At 37.1% G+C, this 25,185-nt stretch overlaps 1 protein-coding gene across 1 annotated transcript; it reads left to right on the forward strand.

Annotated features, from left to right (window-relative positions):
- The first annotated feature begins 7,792 nt into the window (after positions 1-7,792).
- On the forward strand, positions 7,793-10,475 carry LOC115928195 (slit homolog 2 protein-like). The gene is given in 2 exon segments (XM_030995117.1): positions 7,793-8,317; positions 8,320-10,475. Coding segments are annotated over 2 exon segments (2,670 nt in total). The 3' UTR covers positions 10,465-10,475.
- Positions 10,476-25,185: the final 14,710 nt, after the last annotated feature.

Consider the following 25,185-nt stretch of genomic DNA (forward strand, 5'->3'; position numbering starts at 1 on the left):
TGTTATGGTATCTTCAAAAATGTACACCTTGACCACTGACCTCAACCTCTAGAGGTCAGTGACCTTGACTAATGTGAGACCTTATTGTAATAAAATAATGTAGGCTTAACCAATTGCATTGACTCATAGATTAAATATACATGTAGGGATATTATGCCAAACTGAAGATCATATACATGTATACCTCAAAGGTGTTTGGACAAACACTCTATACATTACTTTTCTGTTATCATATACCTTATGAGCCTAAATTAATTCTTAGAATGCAAATAAGACAAAACAAAACAAAAATAGTTTATTTGAAATATAGCCTACGCACCACGCCCATATCTTTGACGTAGGCTCTATTTTTTTTTCTTCATCAGAAGTGGAAGATGAAAATATGGCCAGAGGTGGCCCCAAGAAGTTTTGTATAAGTGCTAAAACAAATATTCCAATGAAATGTATCATTTGTTTTCATTTAAAAAAAAAAACTAAAACTAGGTACAACAACGACTCCATGGTGACAAAGTCATAACTGGGCGTCTGGGCCTATTCGATACAGCCAATCGGAAGCCAATATACATGTATAGACTATATATTGGCTTCCGATTGGATTGGCTGTATCGAATAGGATGCAGGATAACGGTTCAGATCAATTAATTAGCATACGAGATACGACTTCCCAAGTTTTTTTTTTTTTTTTTTTTTTTTTTTTGGGGGGGGGGGGGGGCACCAACAAAAACGGGCACCTACAAAGGGAAATCTCAAAGCAAAAATAAATAATTTTGTAGACATTGGTATATATACCCTACATTTTGATATCATTTTCAGGAATGCTTTCAATATTTGTTTCTCTTTATACACCATACAAGATATTGGTTAAGCATCATTCTTTTTTATTGGGTGTGATGATCTGAATGTTCATTTGCGAGTGAGCGAGGAAATATATTAAGATTGGTGAGGTCGCAGTGTGAAAAATTACGTCTTATAAAGAGCAAAAAACCTAATCCTGATGGGATTATAAGCACATTCTTATAACAGAAGACTGAAAAGACATTTGATAAGTAACATAATCATATCATCTATAAATGCGAGCGAGCTTTGGGGAAATTGCTCTTAGTCGCTTGAAATTAGGGGCCCGTTTAATGATGAGAGGAAAAGCGGACACTTATCGAAAGGTATAAGTCACGTATTAGAAAAGAAAAGGAGCACGCGTCAAAGTATAAAGGGCAATTATCAGAGGTGAACATGGGACACTAATCTTATACCTGAAAAGAAGGACTCACCAGGGATGAAACCTGAAAGGGGCACTTATGATAAAGAAAAAAATGTGCATTCGTTGAAAGAAAAAGGGCACCGATCAGACTTTAATATGAGAAGGGAAGGGGGAAGTGGCTCTTATTAAAAAGGAAAAGAGGCACATGTAAAAATAAACGGGGCACTTATCTGAAGTAAAAAGGAGTAACTTCTCGTACCTGAAAAGGGTCATTTACTATATATGAAAAAGAGCACTTATGAGAATGAAAAGGGACCGGCGTGAAGTTGGACACTTTTTATAGGTGAAAGGGGGCATTGAGAAGGGGAAGGGGCTCTTTTTATGGGGGCACTTATCATAAGGAAAAGGGGCACTTTAATATGAGAATGCCTGGACACTTATTGCAAAGGAAAATGGGAACCTTACGAAGGAAAAGGGGGACGTGTGAAAATAAAAGGGCACCAATCAATGGTGAAAAGGGGAATGGGCACTTTAACATATTAATAGGGGCATTTGTCAAAGCAAAAGGGGCACTTTCCTATGTAAACAGGGGCAATTCTAACAAATTTTAATAAAAGAGCACTCTTCCTTTGTAAACATGGGGCACTTTTGGATTCTTGAAAAAGTGGGGGGGGGGGGGGTACTGTGCCCCCTATCCCCTGCCCATTCCCTCCCCCGGATTGGGCTTCTGGATGATAGTGATGAAAATATGAAAGTAATGATAGTACTTAATAAAATAGAAGATGATGATGATGATCTATATAATGATGATGATTAATGTAGTGATGGTTATGACTGCTAAGGTGAGGATGATGATGAAGCCGATGATGATGATAATGACGATAATGATGACGATAAGAATGCCAATGATGATGCTAGTTTTAACTGCATTTTAAAAATCATTTTTCTATCAGTGAACTAATCCAACCCAATACAATGCAATACAATTATAATACCAACACAATTGGCCCCTCCCAATTTCATTTATTATCATTCTTGATATCATTATAATCATTTTCAAGATGACGTCATTTCGGCCTTGGTCATTAGAAACCTTCTGATTAAAGATACATGTCCCTTTTGCAGCCAACATCAAATTCTGTAGAACTTTGCAGGGATTATGAATATGTCATGTATGTCCTATCAGTGAAATTTAAACGTTAGCAGTGTCCTAATATTCAAATTATGACAGGAAACCCGTTTACTTGCTAGACTTCACAGTCAGACACTATTGAGTGACTGACTGGCTTTTCTTCATCTTTGGTAATAACATACATAAAATGAGCTGTAAAGGGTACATGAGCATTTGTCTACATCAATAGCCCACTTCTTGTAATGGCCAAAATTAGACTGATTGAATCTTTGCGCAGCATAAAACGTATACCATTCGGTACAATGGTCTGAAAATCAGACTCTTACTTACTGGCTCTATAGCTCCAAAGTCGATTAGACAAGCAATAGTCATTATTTTCCCACTTAAAGACATTTTCAAGCCCCCTTTTAAAGGGAAGTTCTAAATTAGTATTGTCTTTCAAATGCCGTTGGAATTTAACCTTTTCATTTTTTGGCCTGCAAATGGGACATAGTACCTTTAAGTCTCAGCTCTGTTCTTAAGATGTCTTACATAAATTTGTTATTTGATTCATTTCTATAATAAATCTAACTCAATAAATTGTGTAACAGTTTTTAGAGTTGTATCGTTACAGTATCGTATAGCAGCTTCTCAATATGTGGCCAATACTATACTATACTAGTCTACGATATGTTTGCTTATCGTACACGAAATGGGCTAGCTTATAAAATTAATATAAAGGGAATTCTTGCGATATGATTTTCTGTTCATTATTTAATTGCCGCTTCCACTATAAACTATAAATAAAGCCTGAACTTTTTTCTTTTCTTTGGGGGGGGGGGGGTGATGTATAAAGATAGGTATCCCAGAATATTTATGGAAAATTCCCACACCGTATCACAACTTTCTCACAACTTTATCATTTCTTCACCTTCATCATCATGATCAGGTAGGTCATACGAGCGTAAGACGAGAACGCCTACTTCAGGAACTTTGTCCGTTCTATCACATTAATCATATAATTATATCAATTCATATTTTGCGATTTTTAGGAATGTGGTATTTCATTATACCACTTCAACATAACTGGAAACAGATAGAGCCGGGTATGATTTTGATAATTATGTACGTTTTCTGACTTCTTCTGTATAAAGTGTTTCAGATTTTAATTGTTGAAATTACAAAGGAATGAGCGACTTGTGAGTAGAAAGGTAGGCCTATCATACTAGCGCACGGAAGTTTAGTGTCAGTGAAATCAAATATTTCCTCTTGTGCTCTTTAATACAGAACCGTTAGAATATTTCATATGCGTGGGTTTGCTTGTGATTTATTACTTGTCTAATGTTTATTTGTTTATCCAAAAAATATGACTTTCGGTTTCATCTGAAAACATTGATAATTGGTTCCTGAACTTGTATTTTAGTTTTGATTACTAATTTAGAATATCCTAACCATATTTTGTTAAGGAAAGAAAGTCCGAGCACCTTTTCACAGCTCAAAATGAGGCTGCCCGTCTGCAGCAAAGGATAACAATTTGTTTATGCTTCTATGAGCTTGAGTTTGAGCATAATTATATTCAAGAGCGATATATTGTCATCCGACAAAGGTGTACCTTTCCTTTTTCAGAGTTGATATGTTTTTTTTCCTTTTCTTTGCCTCATCAGAGGATTTATTGATTATATATACATGGTTACATTCAAAGATACAATACTACAAATCAAAGTTACATAATCACAAAAACATTATTATTGTCATAACAAAGAATTGAAATTAACTTTTGGTTTGCAAAGCAATTGAATCATAATTAACATAAAAATTATACTGATAGTTTGTTTCCCTCTCTTTTTTTCTCTCTTTTTTTCCTTTAATAACACCTAACAGTTCTTTTGGTAAAAGCTTTCTGGTCATCTTTATGTTTGAATTACCTTCCAATCTTTTTGTAATTTCTCTATGGAAGTTTTGTTTAGAAGCAACTTTTCTTTTGTCTATCCCAGTTATATTTCGTTTAACAATCAATTTATAAATGGTCCAAAATGCTATTGTAAAGAATAAAATACAATGACTTTCACTATCTATTTTGAGCAGGTGTTGGATACTGAACGTCAGTATCTTTACTTTGTATATGTCTCGTAATATTTCTTTCAGATATTTAATGAAAGGCTCAATTAGTTTGCATTCTATAAATGCGTGATTCATATCCTCTTTAATATTACATTTTGAGCATACATCGTCATTTGATATTCCCCATTTGAAAAGATTACTTCTTACTGGCAATAGATTATACAGTAATTTCAAGTTAAACTCTCGTTATTTGCTTTCTCTAATTTGTGAAAGATTACGCTTGAATACCATAAACCAATCAATATCTACATTAAGTTTTTTCCCCAATAAAGGCAACATGTCTCGATGGAATGAGTTTATAGAAACGATTGCTACTTATATCCGTAACATGTTTTACCTTATTTGCAACCAACAGATATGGAACTTTGTTTTCATTTTCTTGTCTAGTATATTCATGCATAAATTCTTCTTTTAAACTATTGACCCATACAGGTGGTATCGCTCGTTTAAAGGTACTATGTCCCATTTGCAGGCCCAAAAAATGAAAAAGTTAAATTCCAACTGAATTTGAAAGACAATACTAATTTAGAACTTCCCTAAAAAAGGTGGGGCTTGAAAATGTCTTCAAGTGGGAAAATAACGACTATTAGTTGTCAAATCGACTTTAGGGCTATAGAGCTCAAAAGTGATAGTCTTGATTTTCAGACCATTGTACCGAATGGTCATACGTTTTATGCTGCGCAAAGATTCAATCAGTTTAATCTTGGCCATCACAAGAAGTGGGTTATTGATGTAAACACATGCTCATGTACCCTTTACAACTCTTTTCATGTATGTTATTACCAAAGAAGAAAAAAAGCCAGTCAGTCACTCAATAGTGTCTGACAGTGAAGTCTAGCAAGTAAACGGGTTTCCTTGCATAATTTGAATATGAGGACACTGCTAACGTTTAAATTTCACAGATAGGACATATATGACATATTCATAATTCCTGTAAAGTTCTACAGCATTTGAGGTTGGCTGCAAAAGGGACATAGTACCTGTAAGTCTTGCATAGTCAACCATTGCATTGCATTTTCGTTTGGAATGCACCTGCGATATAATATTTTCTGTTGACCGAAAGCCATCTCTCGTAAAAAGGTCTCCTAAGGATACTAGACCACTGTCGTACCAGCCTTTATAAAAGAGCGACTGATTATCATACACCACGGCCCGAATTCACAAAGTTTGTCGACAAACCTTCTTTTGTTATGTACAAAACGCGTCAAAACGCGTCATATGACGTACATAAACCTCGGTTTGTCGACAAACCTCCTTTGTGAATTCGGGCCCACATGTTTGTTGTGCCAAATAATCTGATCTGAAACTTTCACTGGTTCATATAGATAAACATCTTTCACTGTAGTGCAGTATCTAATCATTTCCCATGCCTTTAATATTTCTACGTAAAATGACGGAATTTTCTTTTGAACTAGAATATCACTAAGTGTGGTTATTTATAAGAGCAGTTCAACAGTAAACTGATGCCTCCCAATAAGTTGAACCAGTAAGAAAACAATGTTTTCCACGCTCCATTACTCTCTTTGAAAAATCTACCCAACCATTTCAGTCGGAAGCTGAACAATTGCCTTTGTATGTCAAGTATTTTTTATACCGCCTTTACTGTAGTCTTCCATAAGAGAAACCCTTTTGAATTTTTCTGTTTAGTACCCCTCCAAATAAATTTGAATATAATACCTTCTATCATCTTCAAAAAGTTTGGAGGGATGGAATCAACCATGATCAAGTGAGTAACTTGGCTAAGTGCTAGACTTTTCAGTACCGTGACTCTTCCAAAAATGGTTGAGCTTCTTTTTGTCCAGCTATCAAGAATTTTCCTCAATTTTATCAACTTCTGCTCCCAGTCCATCTTTAGAGCTTAATTATTATTAAAATATATATAGTGACCTAAATATCTTATAGGCTTGTGGGTTCATTTCAGGTCATGTTTCTCTAAATTCCAACTTCTATCAGTGTCTCCTAAACACTTTTCATAGGTGAAAGGGGGGGCATTTATGAGAAGGGGAAGGGGCTCTTTTTTAATTGGGGGCACTTATCGTAAGGAAAAGGGGCACTTATGAGAATGGAAAATGGACACTTATTGCAAAGGAAAATGGGAACTTGTCGAAGGAAAAAGGGCACCAATCAATGGTGAAAAGGGGAATGGGCACTTTTACATATTATAAGGGGCAATTGTCAAAGCAAAAGAGGCACTATTTGTATAGTGTGTATTATATAGTGAGCACTATTTTTTTTTGCCCTCGACAATTCCCCCCCCCCCTTGAGCTCCAGGGGAGGGGCCCATTTCCAAATAAAGGTCAAATTAACGTGTTTTTACCTGTTTTCCACAGGGCCCTCGGGCCCCCTGGTTACGCCACTGGGCCTACATGTACTTCACATGCGCCTTGAGTTTTCGTTGGATGCATTAGCTATAGGCTGTACCTATTAATAGCCTTTGTCGTAATTCGTAGCTCGCCTATCGGTGCGGCAGTAGCCAATCAGAGCACGTCCCTCACCGTCTGTTACTTTAGACTTCCTGTTAATTATTTAATTGCCGCTTCCACTATAAACTATAAATAAAGCCTGAACTTTTTTCTTTGGGGGGGGGGGGGGGGTGATGGATAGAGATAAGTATCCCAAAATATTTATGGAAAATTCCCCCACCGTATCACAACTTTCTCACAACTTTCTCATTATTTTCTTCACCATCATCAGCATGATCAGGTAAATCATACGAGCGTAAGAAAAGAACGCCTACTTCAGAAACTTTGTCCGTTCTATCACATTAATCATATAATTCTGTCAATTCATATTTTGCGATATTTAGGAATGTGGTATTTCAGATAGAGCCGGTAATGATTTTGATACTTTTGTACGTTTTCTGACTTTTTCTGTATAAAGTGTTTCAGGTTTTAATTGTCGAAATTACTAAGGAATGAGCGACTTGTGAGTAGAAAGGTAGGCCTATTATACTAGCGCATGGAAGTTTAGTGTTTGGAATCAAATATTTTCTCTTGTGCTCTTTAATACATAACCGTTAGAATATTTCATATGGGTTTGCTTGTGATTTATTACTTTTACAATGTTTATATGTTTATCCAAAAATGAAATATGACTTTCGGTTTCATCTGAAAACATTCATAATTGGTTCTCGAACTTATATTTTAGTTTTGATTACTAATTTAGAATATCACAACCACAATTTTTTAAGGAAAGAAAATTCGAGCACCTTTGCACAGCTCAAAATGAGGCTGACCGTCTGCAGCAGAGAATAACATTTGTTTCTGCTTCTATGAGCTTGAGTTAGCATAGATTCAAGAGCGATATATTATCATCCGACAAAGGTGTATCTTTCCTTTTTCAGAGGTGATAATATTGACGTCATGGCAAACGGCTCAATCTTGTACCCATTGCTCGTCGCTTGTCTCCTCGTCAGCTCGTCCTTTCAATCTTTACATCGACACGATGGAGATGCGGCTATGCCATCCTTAACACTGGATATAGACAAATCTTTCCATGGATGTGATCAGAACCTTGAACTAAAAAAAGCTTCTTGCAGCAATAAAGACCTGGACACGGTTCCCCAGAATCTTTCCGAGGATACCGAGGTGCTTGACTTATCTAAGAACAATATCACTAAACTCTTCAACTCCTCGTTTGAATTATACCCTCTTATTACCTCCTTGGACATTTCTCACAACGATGTAAGATCGATAGAATCGGGCGCTTTTTACCCCCTCAAGGGCTTACTGTACCTGTTTCTATCCGCTAACCGGCGTCTTGTGCTTCCAGCAACAGGCGCCTTCATGATGTCTTCACAGCTTTCCATTCTCGAACTAACGGCATCAAACTTGAAGTCGCTCCCCAATGACACTCTACAATGGGGTCTACATATATATATACTGCATATCTGTGGTTCAATCAGCTCTCCTTCATCAATATAAGTTCTTGTGGCATGGTCAAGTCTGTAATCTTGACTGGTAATCGACTACAACACCTTACGGCGAGAGATTTCATCTTTGTGTGCCACACTGATACTCTAGATCTTACGAAAAACCATATCCAAACAGTAGACCCTGATGTGATCGCATCACTACATGTTCGCTCTTTGGTGCTAGGTGGGTACCCTTTGAGTGACGAAGTGTTAGCGAACATCTTCATCGGAATCTCTAAATCAGACATCGAACAGCTTACAATCGAGAAAGGATCCGTTGGTGCGTTTCCTGAAGATTTCTTTGATCCACTGCGCGATTCTTCTCTATCCGTTCTGGACTTCAATAGCAACGACCTGAGTAGCCTCTATTCTTTAGTCTTCTCAAATTTGACAAAACTCATACAATTCAGTTTCACATATAACAATCTCCCAATAGACGAAATTCAACCAGACTTTTTCGAGGGCATGAAGGCATTAAGGGTACTGATAATCAACTACAACCAAGTAAGACAAGTTAATCCTCACAATCAGACTTGGACCGTGGACTTATCGGAGTTTTACTTATCCGGTAATCTGCTTACAGAAATATCTGCATCTGTATTTCTTGGTTTAGGAAATTTAACTTTCTTAGACATGAGCTCGAACAAATACCTTTCTTTCTTAGAGCTGACGGCCTTTTCGGGACTTGACAATATTCAAACCATTTATTTGACCGAAAGCCGTATAACTGTTCTGGAATTGTACACCCCAATATTAAGATCACTTTCCATAAACTCTCTTCGTTCAGAATATAATCCTTTGCGACCAGGAGCCTCGTTTCAACATTTACAATCCCTTGTTAATTTAGACATGAAAGACTCTGGGCTTGACATTTGGAACATATGGAATGAAAATAGAAACGTGTCTCTTTTCGATGGGTTATTGAATCTTATTAATTTGGAATTGAGTAGTAACCCTTCCCTGTGTTTTATAAGTGATTTACCACCAGGGATATTCCAGCAACTCTCTGTTTTACAAGAGCTAAATCTAGACCGCTGCGATATTACAAATCTACATCCTCTTGTCTTCTCGGGGTTGGAATCGCTTCAGAAGTTGAGTTTGAAAGGAAACAACATCCATCATATTCATGATGATATACTGTCGGGATTGGGTCAAATAAAAAGTATCAACTTTGAAGGAAACCGTATCGCGTACTTGGAGGAGCTAATGTTCTCAAATAACTGGAAGCTCACAGATCTTTCATTGGCCAACAACGGACTAACGCGCCTTAATCAAAGCACTTTCAAGCCGATCTTTTCCTCCATTTCATCACTTGATCTATCAATGAACCCAATCGATTGTAACTGTGAACTAAAGTGGCTTATTGATTGGTTAAATAAACCTATACGCCTAATAGACAAGGAAAATACTATCTGTTCGTCAGCATCTCTGGAGCCTCTTCGTGAGAAACCCCTGCTTCATTTTGATCCAAATGAACTCTGTATAATAAACTATGGTATATTCTCTCTGATTCCCCTCGCTTCCATTAGCTTGGTTGTTATCAGCGTGCTGGTGTATCACTACCGATGGCAGTTGAGGTACAAACTATTTCTCTTGAAACTGGCCGTAGTTGGCTATAAAGAGATGCGAGACGCTCGAGACAACAATGACTACGAGTTTGACGTGAACATCATTTTCTACGACGATGACGAAGAATGGATTCGCGAACAGCTCCGACCGGCTCTCGAAGAACGGCTACAACAGTTTCAGAGGAACGTCTTCGGTGACGAAGACCTTGTATTGGGTATGCATTACTTAGATTCCGTCGATTACGTGGTGAGCCATAGTTACAAGACCATCATAGTGCTTAGCAGAGCTGCTGTGCACGACCACTGGTTCATACTCAAGTTCCGTACGGCCATGGACCATGTGAGTGACACTCTGACTGAATTCGTAGTAGTGGTTTTCCTCGAAGACATCCCAGATGATGAAATGCCATTCTTGGCGAGATTGTATCTCAGTGATGGCAGACCCTATATCCACTGGACTGAGAACGTGAGAGGACAAGAATATTTCTGGGATGAATTGACCAAAAATCTTACCATCAATCTAAGGACAAATGACTTGATCCCAAACGAGTAGCATAACAGTCATGTAGGAACCTAGAGAAACGCAGGCGCGGATCCAGGATTTCTTAGGGGGGGGGCCCAAATTTGAAATTATGCGAGCCAAATTTTGGTACGTAATAGTGACCAACAGTGACGTAATGCGGGGGGGGGGGCTCGGTGCAGGGAGGGGCGATTTCCCCCTCCCTCCTCCGCGAATCGCGGAAGCTTTGACGTGTCATTAAATTATTAGAGAAAGAAGACGATTCGTTGTACCATTCTCGAAATAAATCTCGTGTGACTTTAGTTTTTCCCCTCCCGCGCGAAGCTCGGAAAATTTTACGATTTATTAAATTATTAGAGAAAGAAGACGATTCGTTGTCGAGTTCTCGACTCTTAATCCTCGTCTGAATTTAGGTTCCCCCTCTCCTGCGCGAAGCGCGAAAGCTTTTAAATTTCCTCAAATCATTAGAGAAAGAAGACGATATGTTGTACCGTTTTCGAAAATAATCCTCGTCTGAATTTAGATTCTTCCCTCCCCCTCCTCCCGCGCGAAGCGCGGAAGCTTTTACGTTTCATTAAATCATTAGACAAACAAGACGATTCGTTGTACAGTTCTCGACTCTTAATCCTCGTCTGACTTCAGTTTTTCCCCTTCCGCGCGAAGCGTGGAAGCTTTTACGATTCATTTAATCATTAGAGAAAGAAGACGATTCGTTGTAACGTTCTCGACACTTAATCATTGTCTAAATTCAGTCTCCCCCCTCCCCCTCCTGCGCGAAGTGCGGAAGCTTTGACGTTTCATTAAACTATAAAAGAAAGAAGACGATTCGTTGTACAGTTCTCGACTCTTAATCCTCGTCTGGATTGAGGTTCCCCCCTCTCGCGCGAAGCGCGGAAGCTTCTAATTTTCATTAAATCATTAGATAAAGAAGACGATTCGTTGTACCGTTCTCAAAAATAATCGTCATCGGAATTTAGTTCCCTCTCCATCCTGCGCGAAGCGCAGAAGCTTTTACGTTTCATTAAGTCATTAAAGATTCGTATTACCGTTCTCGCCTCTGAATCCTCGTCTGAATTCAGGTTCCCCCCTCCCGCGCGAAGTGCGGAAGCTTTGGCGTTTCATAAGATTATGAGAGAAAGAAGACGATTCGTTGTACCGTTCTCGATTCTTAATCCTTGTCTGAATTCAGTCCCCTCCCCCCTCCCCTTCTGCGCGACGCTTTGACGTTTCATTATTAGAGAAAGAAGATGATGCGTTGTACCGTTCTCTATACACCGGAAGCTCAGGGGTTTTAGGCGTTTAATTAAGGTCAGATGAGCATTTTTTTGTATACCTTATTATTTTGTGACACTGGCAGGTCACTATTTGGCGTGGGGTCCAGGGGGCGGAGCCGCCAAAAATCAGGGGTTTTAGGCATTAAATTACCGTCAGATGAGCATCTAAGGTGGAATCCAGGGGGCAGAGCCCCCGGAAGCTTAGGGGTTTTAGGCATTAATCACGGTCAGATGAGCATATTTTGATGCCTCATTATTTATTAACACTGGCAGTTAACTATTCTTTCTTTCTTGCTCTCAATCTATTTTATTTCTCTTTAATATACTTTTTCAAAAAAGTGGGGGGGGGGGGGGGGCCTGACATGTTGGAATCTCAAGAATCATATTTATTGCCTGGCTGTAAATTTAGGAATTTTTCATTTTCCGACAAACACATACAAACGTATAATTTACTAAAAAGTGAGGAAAAATCTCGGAAATTATGTCATTTCAGCATTATTTGTAATCCACCGTTGTGGAATTAGAAATAAACCACGTTTGAATTTGATTTCCCCCAAGCCCCCCCCCCCCTATCAATACGCCAGTATCTCCCCTTTTCCTTTTTTCTTTCCCTTTCCTTCCTTCTCTCTTATTTTTGATTGGGGGGGGGGGGGGGGGTCAACAGCCTGGTAGGCAAGGTCCTTTCGCTCCCGCCCCCGATCTCCTTCTTCCCCCTTTTCTTTTCTTCTTCCTCTTCTTTCTTTCCCTTTCTCTCCTCTTTCCCTTTCCCTTCTTTTCCTTTCTTCTCTCTTTTTTTTTTTTTTTTTTTTTTTTTTTTTTGGCGGGGGGGGGGGGCAAGGCCCGCTCGGCCCCCCCTGGATCCGCGCCTGAAACGTGTGATGGTTATCAGTAATGAAAGTGGTTGTAGTAGTAGTAGTAGTAGTAGTTGTAGTAGTAGTAGAAGTAGTAGTAGTACTACTACTAGTAGTATTAGTAGTTGTGGTGGTGAAGGTAGTAAGCATAATCGCGCTACCGATATTGTTAATATTATACTATTATCCTCAAATAATAAATTGTCTTCTTAATGTTCTCATTCACCATCATCATCATTATTAATATTTTCATTGTTATTATTATTATTGTTATTATTATCATCATTATTTTTACTGTTAGTATTATTATCATTATTATTATTATTGTTGTTATCATCATCACCATCATCACCATCACTATTATTATTGTTGATATTGATGTTGTTGTTGGTATTCATCGACATTAAAATATGTTAGAAAATCTGTTAGATAATTGGCAATCATAGACTTAATGTGTATTCTCGTGCCATGATGACTTTATTGAATAATTTTGTTTTATAGTACTTGTATCGGTAGTTTCTTCCTATTTTCAATATTAGGACTACTATCACCATGATTGCAACTGTATAATTTCATATTTGCTAAATAGGAGAGCTTTAGCACATTTTAGCGGTTTTTACTTACTGATTCTTATTAAGCGCACACTACGCGATCTGCGGACTGCGATCCGATTTTGGAAGAATTGACAACATTGTATATAAAAATTCCAACATTTACAATCTCATTGATTGAGAATCTGATTATTCATGTAATTTATAAAATATAACTTTTAGGGGCTTTCAAGGCTTCCTTGACGAAGGAAAAGGTAAATCGGCTCAGAATGTCAGTGCAGTCATGGTCATACCAGTAATACGATTGTCCACGATTTGAAGCCGATTCGGAATTAATTAAAGGCACCAAAATTATTGCTGTTAGTATTCATATGATCATTAATTACAATCTAAATCAGCAAAACGTTCTTTGTTTATTTTTCCATAACTAATATAATTGCAATTTCTTCAAGAATCGGATCGCAGTAGAATCGTTTAGTGTGCGCCGGTAAGTGTAAGTGTAAATATTTACGGAGAAGTGAATCTTTTCAAGATAACTTTTAAATCCTTCTTTAGTTCATCAAATGAACAGAACAGCTCCCGAATACAACCAAAATACGTTGGTTCACTTCTACCAACCCACACGTACCCTTCGATCCTCTGGTCTCTACACATACACATACCGCTTTCAAAGAAATCTCGGGGAACGAGCTTTTGCTCATGCCGGACCAGCCCTGTGGAATTCACTTCCACAGGAGCTGAAGAACTCCGACTCTTCAACGTCTTTTAAGAGCAACCTTAAATCCCATTTGTTAAATTTCGCGTTTTGAAGACAGACATTCATTCATTCATTCTTTCATTGTTGCATTTTCTTTCTTATGTAAATGTACACGATTCTTTGTCACGATGTAATGTGTTCACTAATATTCTGAAACGCCTTGAGCATTTAATTAAAATGGATAATAGCGCTATATAAATCTCATGTATTATTATTATTATAACCAAAAAACTTTGTCCATGAAACCTCTTTAAAGGACAAGTCCACTCGAAAAATAACTTACTTTCAATAAAAGCAGAAAAATCAGACAAACCAATAAAAAAAAAAATTGAGCAAAATCGGATAACTAATAAGAAAGTTATGAATTTTTGAAAAAGTATGTAAAACTATGGAGCAATGAGAGTCACAACAAAAATGCCAAGATGGTTATCAGTTTGTGACGTCATGTCCTGACAACTTATCAATTGCTTTACATACTTTAATCCCATTAATTTCCCTTTTTATCCCCCAAAACTTGATTTCCCCATGCCTTTGCACAGGTTATATGATTTGTATCAAAATTCATTTTTTTCATGATTTAACTGGACAAAAATTACTCTTTATTTGTGCATCCACACAAACACATATTACTAACAATCTAACTTGGATGCTGATGTGAAGAAATAGGATTCTAAGGGTGAAAAAAGGAAATTTATATTATTAATATACAGAAAATAATTAGTGGATAGTGAGGACCATACGTCACAGACTCATGAGTGAGTTGCCAATTTGTGTAGTGATTTTCAAAGTTTTTCATGTCATTAAAAATGTATAACTTTCTTATTAGTTATCCGATTTTGCTCAAACTTTTTTGATTGGTTTTTCTGATTTTTCTGGTTCTATTGAAAGTAAGTTATTTTTGGAGTGGACTTTGGCTTTAACGACAAACTTTATGAAGACTATGGTTTGGAACATAACACGATGAGTTATATTGATAATTTGAGGTAAAACTAAGGGTTTTTCTCATGTGTAATTGGCTGTTTTACAACATTGCATCTTAAATCTCTCGATGTCAGTGAGATTTCCTCAAGAATACGATCTCTGAAAATATAGAAATTCTCGCCATCGAACATGACTGTGGACTAGCTTAATGCTTATACAGTGCGTCCCAGAAAAAACGAAACCGAGAAATATTGATGTTTTATCATAACTTAAACACATTTATAATTAATAAATAACACATTTATTTGGAAAGCTTAGATCCTCCTCTTTCATTTTGATTCAACTCATATGATTCACATTTCCCGCATGAGTGATTAAAATGAATTTGAAGAGAGGAAACCAAAAAGTCATTTGGCGGACGGTATTTGAATTTCAAAGGAAAAATTACATTTCTAAAAAGTTGAGTTTCTGCCCTTTCATGACACCTCAATTAGAAAAAATGAGCAAGGAATGATAAAGTTCTGTTTGTTTGAAGTAGTGCTTGCATTTCCATAATTTATCACACGAATTCATTTTCACTGGCTGCCTGCCGTAGCAATAAGCAGAATTGACAAAAGACTTAACTCCGTTTCGTTGACAATCAGCCATTGGCCATGCATCAAGTCTTTCGTCTACAGCTGATTGTCAACGAAACGGAGTTAAGTCTTTTGTTAATTCCGTTTGTTGCTACGGCAGGCACCCAGTGAAAACGAAGTCGTTTAATAAAATTATGGAAATGCAAGCACATCATATAAGTTGCATCAAATGAAAGAGGAGGATCTAAGCTTTCCAAATATGTGTCATTTATCAATTATTATTGTGATTAAGCTATGATAAAACATCTATAATTCTCGGTTTCGTTTTTTCAGGGGCGCACTGTATAATCGTTTATGTACATTTCTGTAAATTATGCCAGTCACAGCAAAATTTGCTTGTTTTCAATAGCATTTTTAATACTTTACACATACTTTCACATTGCTGTATGTTAGTTCACATTTTCAGTGTAAAAACGCTGTGTCAAAGGAATATAATCTCGTATTCCATCAACATTAATGTGTACCTGTGAAGGTCACAACTATGGATGTACAGAGCGAGAAAGGAGGAGGATGGGGTGTCCCCGTCCAATTTGAGTATTTTTAAACGTGATAATCAGCGTTGTATTGCACTTTCAAAGTAACTGACTGGGCCCAGTTTCATACAACTTGTTATCAATAACAAATGCTAAATTTCTATGACAAATTTGCTCTTGGCCAATCAAATGCCACGATTTCAGTAGCTCATAGCAGTTATTCTAACTTGTTATTATTTGATGACAAGCTTTATGAAACTGGACCCTGGTTCCCTTTCTTTGTCTATTAATGTGAGCACTTGGAAAAACTTGAGAACCTGATAAATGAAAACAATTTGTAGTATGGCAAATGGCATTGACGTCACCACCCCCTTCTTTTTAGGCCTGTTATAGAGCCAGGCGACTTTAAACAAAATCTAGTCATGCTAGCTACAGTCCGCATTCAAATATGTATTTCTTAAATTTTGATCAAAATTCTTCATAGCATTAAAGTCTGTGCTAGATATTTTAATTACTCCTTGAAAGGATATCTGCTCTCTACATGTAATTATATCAGGCTCACGGGAGTATTCGAAGCCTCGAACCCCGCCACCACATCCCTTCTGTACGTACATGACTTCGTGAATGTTATCAGCAGAACTTGATAAAAACAGATAGAAACATGATATCAAGAGAAAAAGAAATGGATTGGAGAGAAAGAGAATGAGAGGGGAGGTATATGGTGGAGAGGAAAGAGAGAATGGTGGTGAAATTTAGAGAATGATATGATGAGTGGGAGATATCGAGAGAGAGAGAAAGGGAGAGATGGTGGAGAAAGAGAAAGGGAGAGATGGTGGAGAAAGAGAAAGAGAGATGGAGGAGAATGAGAGAGAATGTATGTGTGTGTGTTGTCGGCGTTTCATTCTTTTTGAGAATATTTACGCCTCTCCCTTTTTTTTTATAGTTTACTATTTGTGAATTTGGTCTCTTCATAAATCTCGAGTTCTTTAACATGTTACTTTTCCTTTTTTTTTTCTTCTTCTTTTCCTTCTTCCTCTTCCCTTTTTTAATAGCTTAATACTCTGTGCACAAGTGCGATATGGATTACCATTTAAGTTGTTGACAATGTAAAATAAATCAAATTGCGCTACTGATGTAAAATTTGCCATTGTTTTATATTGATCATTCTCTAAAATTAACACTTGTGAAAGTATGCATGTCAGACTGTGAGAGGTAAGGCAATTACCAAGATGGTACCAGGGACATGTGTCGAACAGAAAGCATAAAGTTATAGTTTGACATCGTCGTAAACCCCGGTTGTAAACAAGCATGTCACATGCTAGTACTTGAAGTATAGAGGCTTCTTTATGTGCTTTTACATTAGCAAACTGACGTGACCGAAAGTTATAAACAACCGGCTTCCCAACCAAATTTTAGTTTAGAGTCGGGATCTAGAAAAATACCCCTAAACGCGTACAGCAGGATTTTGAAAAAGTACCCCTTTTCTTGAAAATTTCATTTGTTTAACCCCTTAACGCGAATTTGTCGACGGAAAAGAGGCACCCATCAGATTTGGGTAAGGGCATTTATAAGAGGTTAAAAGGGGCATTAATGAAAAGGGCATAGTCCCTAATAGAAAGGAAAAGGGGCACGTATCATTGTTAAAGGGAAATTATCAGAGGTGAAAAGGGGAACTTATCGCACCTGAAAAGGGGGACTGACCAAATATAAAAAGTGGCACATATGAGAATAAAAAAGGGGGCACTTATAATAAAGAAAATGCGTATTAGTTGAAAGAAAAGGGGCACCGGTCAGATTTTAATAGAGGCAATTATCGGAGGTGAAAGGGGGCTTTTATGAAAAGGGGGAAGTGGCTCTTATTAAAAAGAAAAAGAGGCACATTTTCAAATAAACGGGGCACTTATCTGAGATGAAAAATGCGTAATTATGAGAAGGCGAAGGGACATATAAGAAAGAAAGAGAGCATTTATTAGAAAGGAAAAGGGGCAGTTATTAGAGATGAAAAGAGCACTTATCAGGAGGGCAAGGGCACTTGTCACAATAAAAGGGGCACTTATCAGAGGTGAAAAGGAAAGGGGCACTTTTACAATTTAATAGGGGCACTTTTCAAGGTAAAAGGGGCACTTTTGGAGTACTTAAAAAGTGTGGAGGGGGGGGGGGGCAATCTTTTTACTGGGTATCCCATAATTTTTTTCTCGCGTGGGGGCACTGCATGGAACAGCAGCAGTTTTCCTCGAAAACTAAAATGCGAATTAGCAGGGCAGCTGATTAGACGAGGATATATGCGATAGGTGGTTCGGCATCTTTCGTCCTCTCCTCTTTCTCTCGCTTCTCGCATTTTCTTTTCATTGCAATGACGACCTTCGTCATTGCCTTGTTTTCGTTCACATTCTTCTTATTAATATTCTTACTTCTTCTTCCTCTTCTTCTTCTTGTCGTCCGGAATCCCATTCGTTTTGCACGTAGTGCTTGTTATTCCTAGTTAGGTGCTTTCCTCATGTCCTTTTCCTTTCAAATTTTATAGGCATAGTCTCTAACATCTCATCAAGGTCACTACATTCTTCGATTCTCGAAATCACTCATGCATAACCGTCCAGGCGCCATTTTGTCCGTTTCTGGTCCATTTTAAGGCCTTTCTTTTTTCCTTCCTATCTCCACTATCCTAGATCCTACAAACTTCTAACAAATTCCTTTAGATAGTCTAAGAAATGTTCTTTCATCTGCGACGTATAACCTGACCTTCAAAATGCCATCTTCGTACTCAAAATTCAAATCTGAATCCGACTCCGTCAAAAGTCTCTAAAATTCGTGAAAAATTGACCCCTAAATAATCCAAAACTGCCATAACTTTCTCATATAAATTCTGTTTTGTTTTTAAATCACACAGTATCTTTATCTCATAATTGCACATAGCCATGCCAAATTTCACGTTCCAATGGATTTGCAAAAAATAAATAGCGCCCTCTAAAGTTCTGGGAATTGGCTTTCTTTCTGTGGCCGTATCTCCATTATGGCTTGGCAAACCCGTACCCTTTTTTGGATTTAGATACTTGAAGATATGCCCTTTCCAGCCATATACAAAATTATATACCCTAACACTGACCGACTTTCAGAAAAATGCCCTCCAAATTCGCCATTTTCAAGAAAATTCCAAAATAACTTAAACTTGCTCTAAAATGGCGATCTTTATACCTAACTCAATGAAACTTGGCAGACATATGTATCCATATACGTGACAACTGTCCGCCAAGTTTGGTAAAATCCGAATGTGTCAGCGCAAAGTTATCGCCAAAAATGTTGAATTTACTATGCATTACGTAATAGCGCGTTTATGCGAGCAATGCATTGCGCGAAGATAACAATGGTGTCAAACTGACCGCAATGAAGTGCCCTTTCTAATGATACCAAGTATAGTATATGTTCACACAGAAAATTGTGAATAAATCGCATTTGAACAAAGGTCACTACATGAATTCCGCCGAGTTTCCGCCCGAATCTAACACGTATCGGTTATGACGTCATTTTTTCAGACTGCTTTTCGCCCCTTAAACGTCCTTTTTTTTCCTTGAAAATTTGCAGTGACATGCCGAGTTCCAATACGCAGGGCACCTCATGGCCGGATTTTTAAAATTGGTCAATGGGGCCATTTAAGACGCCATTTTGTCCTATAAATCTATTTTACATCACGTGTTTCGATAGGATAATCATAGAAAAAAAGAGAGTGGTTTACAATAACAATCATAAAATTCTCTTTCTAATGATACCAAATACCCTTGGTTTTTGAACGCAGTGCTTGCGAGCCCTTTCTACGTCCTTTCCCCTATCCCAATTTCTTTCAAACTTCGTAGGCATAGTCACTACCATCCCATCAAGGTCACTGTTGAGGCCTTTCTTTCGCCCTACCTATCTCCAGTATCACAGAAGCTACAGACTTCGTACAAATTGCTCTGGATAGGGCGAGAGAAGCTCTTTCGTTTGACACGTAGAAACATGGCGTCATTGCACGCACATCGTTGTGACACGATTGCATTTCTAGTTTCATTTTCTTCTTCTTTCACCACTCATTTGGGGGCACATGTCCCCGCCCCTCCCTCAGCTTCGCCATCGTTGTTTACTTGCTTCTAATGCTTGTGTTCTTGCCGGAATGAAATTGAAAGGAGCGGTCTAACCATAACGATTCAGAGAAACTTCGAAATGACCTACTGACAAATATTAAATATAAAAAAGTATTTATGTTCGAAAAAATAAATTGGTCTGTTTGGGTAATAAGCACTATCAAGCGCGTACGCAGGGGGGGGGGGGGGGGTTAACCCCCCCCCCTTGAGCTTTTTTTATTTGTATGTTTTGTGTGTGTATTTTGGGAAAATCCCCCCCTTTTTTAAATTTTTTTATAAAAAACAAAAAACAAAAATTATGCCAATGGTTGACCTAAAAAACGTGACCTTACCCCCCCCCCACGGAACAAAATGTCAAATCTTCAAATTTGGAGACAAAAAACAAACAAAAAAGTGTCCCCCCCCCCCCCCCGCTTATTCAGCGGCTGGCTGAGTCATTGCGATTTTTTTTGGGACTCCAACAAAAAAAAGTGTCCGCTTACCCCCACCCCCCCCCCCCCACCCCCCGCTTATTCAGCCCCTGAGCACTATAACATACCCTTTTTCTCGATGCTTCTTATAGATGATAGGAACAGACTACTATCGAAAAAACAACCTAAGGCAATTTCAATAGCCTTGTGCGACACCTATTGAAATGTGTGAAGGTGACAACGACCGTATAACGTAATCCGAACATGGTTTCTATGGGACATAGCCCCTACAATAGGGAAGGTATCGAAAGTCCCCTTAAAGGTAATACAAAGTTTTGGGAAATTTCGAAAATTGGGTGGATAGTGAATCATTACAATTTTGATATATTTGGATGCCCCTGTGGATGTATTATAAGCACTAAAAAAATTAGCCCTTAAAACACTTCCGTTTTCGAGAAAAATTGAATATACAAATTTACCGGTAAATTTTGATAAATTTCAAATAGCGCCTATGGGCCGTACAATGGTAGCTGCGACCATGAAAATCTCAGAATATGTAGTTGGGATATATAATATCCAAACGGGAATAGCAAATCGGTTGATTGTAGTCCAGAAACATTGTTTCATAGCTAAATTAATATCTTGACCTTGAGAGGGAGCTATACAACATAAAGAGTTTATTATTTATAATTTCATAACTTTAGACTCGATTTTAACCGCGACAACTATGTATATTGTAGGAACGCATATGCTTCCAATATGTTAATTTGAACCAAATTCATGACCCCATACCAAAACTTTGTAATAACTTTAAGTTGATTTTTTTAGATTTTAGAGTTTGAATCTTTTTCATTGCGACACTGTTTTTTTACTCAGATCAAATCTTGCTTTAGATGCTTCTTCACAACAATATACAAAGCTGAATAGAAAACAATGAAGTAAATAACTTTGGAAGATTATGCAAGAGTGCTTCATTCATGGTAAAAATGACAAACAAACAATAAAATATGCATTTCCCACATTTTTATTATGAAGTTTTTTGGTCAGGGTGTAAACCAATTTTCTTTGTTTATCTACGGTCTTATATTGCTCTGGCTCGTAATGTTATGAATCAGAGCAATATAACACTGAACCTATTCAATTGGTTTTTGACATTTGGACATTATTTTGTATGCTCTTTTCGGAAAATGAAGAAAAAATTGAGAAATTCCCAAAATAGATTTTTGATGACGTTACACTTCACCACTTCATTTAATTTCATTTCATTTCTTCTCTTCTCTTCTTTCTGTTTTGTTTGTTTGTGTGTTTGTTGTCTGTCGGGGTAGGGGGGGGGGGGGTTAGGGGGAGGTGAAGGCTTTAAATAATATTCATTCAGTATAATTAATTCGAAGACATTGTGTACTAAGTATTTAACTATAATATGTATTTCTGAGGGCTGTACAATTTCTTTACATTTTGATATATTATGTATATCGATTAAAATGAAGATGTATGATTTTTAATTTGTAGTGAATGAATGCAATAAAATGCTACAAAACAAAAATACTAATTTATTATGACGCGTAAAAGTGCTGCGCCGAGCGCATCTTCAGATATGGCATGAAGTACTCCTATTGGTTGACCTACTTATCATGCTTATTTAAAATAGATCTTGATTGGTAGGGTCCACAAAAATGGGCGTGTCAAAGAAAAGATAGAGGCGGTCCTTCAGGAGATAATTATAGGGCTAAGATAATTTTCAGAATACCAACGTTCAACAATATTAACGCTTTATTATATCTGGAAGATACAACAAAAGATAAGACAAAACTTAAAACAAGAATACTACCCCAGGGGCGAAAACAAATATATTAAAAAAAACAAAAAACAAATGTGTATTTTGTTTGTTTAATTGGGATATAAATGCATAAAACCATCAAATTATTCCCGAATTCTCACTCGTCTTCTGCCCTGGACAACCACCCCCGGATAACCACCGGATAACCACCCCCATTCAACTACCCCCTAGGACGACTACCCCTTAGGGCAACCACCCTCTAGGACGACTACCCCTGGGACAACTCCCTCCCGGACAACTGGACAACTACCCCCAGACAACTATCCCCTAGGACAACTACCACCTATGACAACCACCCCCTAGGACAACTACCCCCGGGACAACTACCCCATACAACGACCCCCTAAGACAACTACCACCTACGACAACCACCCTCTAGAACGACTACCCCCCGGGAAAACTACCCCCGTTCGACTACCCCTTGGACAACTACCCCCGGACAACAACTCACAGACAACTACCCCCGACGACAACCATCCTCTAGAACAACTTTTTTTTTTTTTTTTTTTTGTTGGTCTCGAAATTTGTAAATTTGACATATTGTTCCTTGGGGGGGGGGGGGGGAGGTAAGGTCATCCTTTTTAGGTCAGCCATTGGTATAATTTTTTTTAATTTTTAAATAACTCAAAGGGGGGGGGGGAGGGGGGGGAGGGTTAGCTCCAAAATACACACATAAACCCCCTGCGTACGCGCCTGCCTTTGAACGTTTCTTAAGTGAGGGGGGGGGGCTAAAGTATTTACGATCAGGTAGAGCAAAGCGATACTTGCCACAAATGATACTTGCCAAACCCATGTAGGTATTATTTTATCTGAATTAAGCGACCACTTTCCTGTTTACTGTTTGTGCGAAAATGAAGTAAATACTTTAGATAAAATAATTTATGAAAGAAGAGAAATACATGATAATAATATTAGTAGATTTGCTTATTTGTTGGAATTACAACGACGGAATCTCAGTGAAAATAATACTGATAAGAGTTATGATGATTTCTTTAGACGATTCATGGATGCATATAACATTTGTTTTCCTATTGAATTTATATCTGATAAAAAAAAGCGTATGGACAAACCTTGGTTTACAAGCGATATTCGGAAATTTAGTACGAAGTAAAACAGATATTATAAGCTATATTTGCAAAATCCCACTGTATATAGAAAGAATGTTTATAAAAAATGTCTTAATAAAGTAACGAATATGATAAAAAGTACGAAAAGAGCGTATTATGGAAACAAATTTCGGAATAATAAAGGGAACATGACAAAAACATGGAGCGTTATCAATCAGGCTCTTGGTAAGCAGAATAAAAAATCTGTTATTAAATGTATTCAATGTAATGAAAAAAATATTACAACTGATATGGAAATTTGTAATATATTGAATGAACATTTTGTAAGCATCGGTCATAACTTGAACCTTTCTTTTTCTTCGTGCAATAATGATTTTAAAAATTATGTAATTCAAAAACAAACATACTCTTGAAACTACATTTAATATTGAGATTGGATTAATTGTTCAATGGTTTTACGCTAATAAACTTTCCATTAATGAAAAGAAAACCAATTTTATGATTTTTACCAAAAAGAAACTAATTAAAGACTCAATAACAATCAAACTAGGTAATGTAAACATTCAGAGAGTTTCTTCAGCAAAGTTTTTGGGTGTTATTATTGATGATAAGTTCTCCTGGTCTAATCATATTGGTGTCATCTGCAACAAATTATCTAAAAGTATTGGTGTCATGTACAGATTGAAATCTCTCCCTAAAATTATACTCAAAATGATATACTACGCAATTGTGTACCCTTACTTACATTATGCTATTATTGTATGGGGCAATGCTGCATTAATTTATCAAGATAGACTGTTTAAATTACAAAAACGTGCAATAAGAATTATTAATCATTATTCTTTTCTTGCCCATACCAATCCAATATTTTACTCATTAAACATGTTGCAATATAGGGATGTATATATGTGTTTTTATGTATTTATGTCACCTCAATCTTATTCCTGATTCTATTTCCAAATTGTTTATTTAAAAAAGTAATATTCATAGTTATAATACTAGAAATGCTAAATAATTTCACTTGCCATTGACTCGTACAGTACTAAACCAAAAAATAATTATTTTCCAAGGACCCTTTTTATGGAACACTCTTCCCCATTATATTCATAATTCTGTTGGTGTAAATGTTTTTAAACGTAGGTATAAGAAATTTCTTTTAGATAAACTGCAATAATCATTTAAATTCAAGACATATTTCATTTGTTTGTTGTATGTATGTTTGTTGTCTTGATTTGTGTATAGTATAATGTTTAGTAACGGATATATTTCATATTTTTTTATTATAAAAAAGGGTCAACCTTTATGTCAGACCCTGTTTATTAACAAGGTTTGAGTAAACCTATATTGCTTTAAATTGTTACACCCATCTTTGAATTATCCCTTTAAACCTTTTTTATGTTTCGACCACCTAGCTGGTATATGCCACTGGTGAAGGGAACAAAGAGACCCCTGTCCTATAGGCCTTGTTTATGTCAAAACCCAGACCACTGAATGACCAGTCGACACATTTACTGGTACTCCTTATCTTATGGATGGGGAATATTGGGGCTGTTTGCCTGGTTTGGGAGGAAGATTGGCTCTCCCTTTGAGAGCTAATTTGGACACCAGCGAGACAAGTCATATTTTTAGGAGAGTACAAGAACCATATTCTTGTACTGTTATTCCTTCTACTTTTAAATATTGTATTCTTCGCCTGGTTGTCACCCTCCCTGAACAGGTAAGACCCACTGTTTTCTAATTCCTTTTAATTCATTGCTAATAAGGCTGTAATCGTATATTGCCTTTTTAATATAGTTATTCATTCACTATCATAAGTCTTTAGTAGTATTTTATTTGATAGAAGAAGTGAAATGAATTACATTC

Source organism: Strongylocentrotus purpuratus, unplaced genomic scaffold, assembly GCF_000002235.5.
Source record: "Strongylocentrotus purpuratus isolate Spur 01 unplaced genomic scaffold, Spur_5.0 spur5_scaffold_21, whole genome shotgun sequence".
Taxonomy (NCBI): domain Eukaryota; kingdom Metazoa; phylum Echinodermata; class Echinoidea; order Camarodonta; family Strongylocentrotidae; genus Strongylocentrotus; species Strongylocentrotus purpuratus.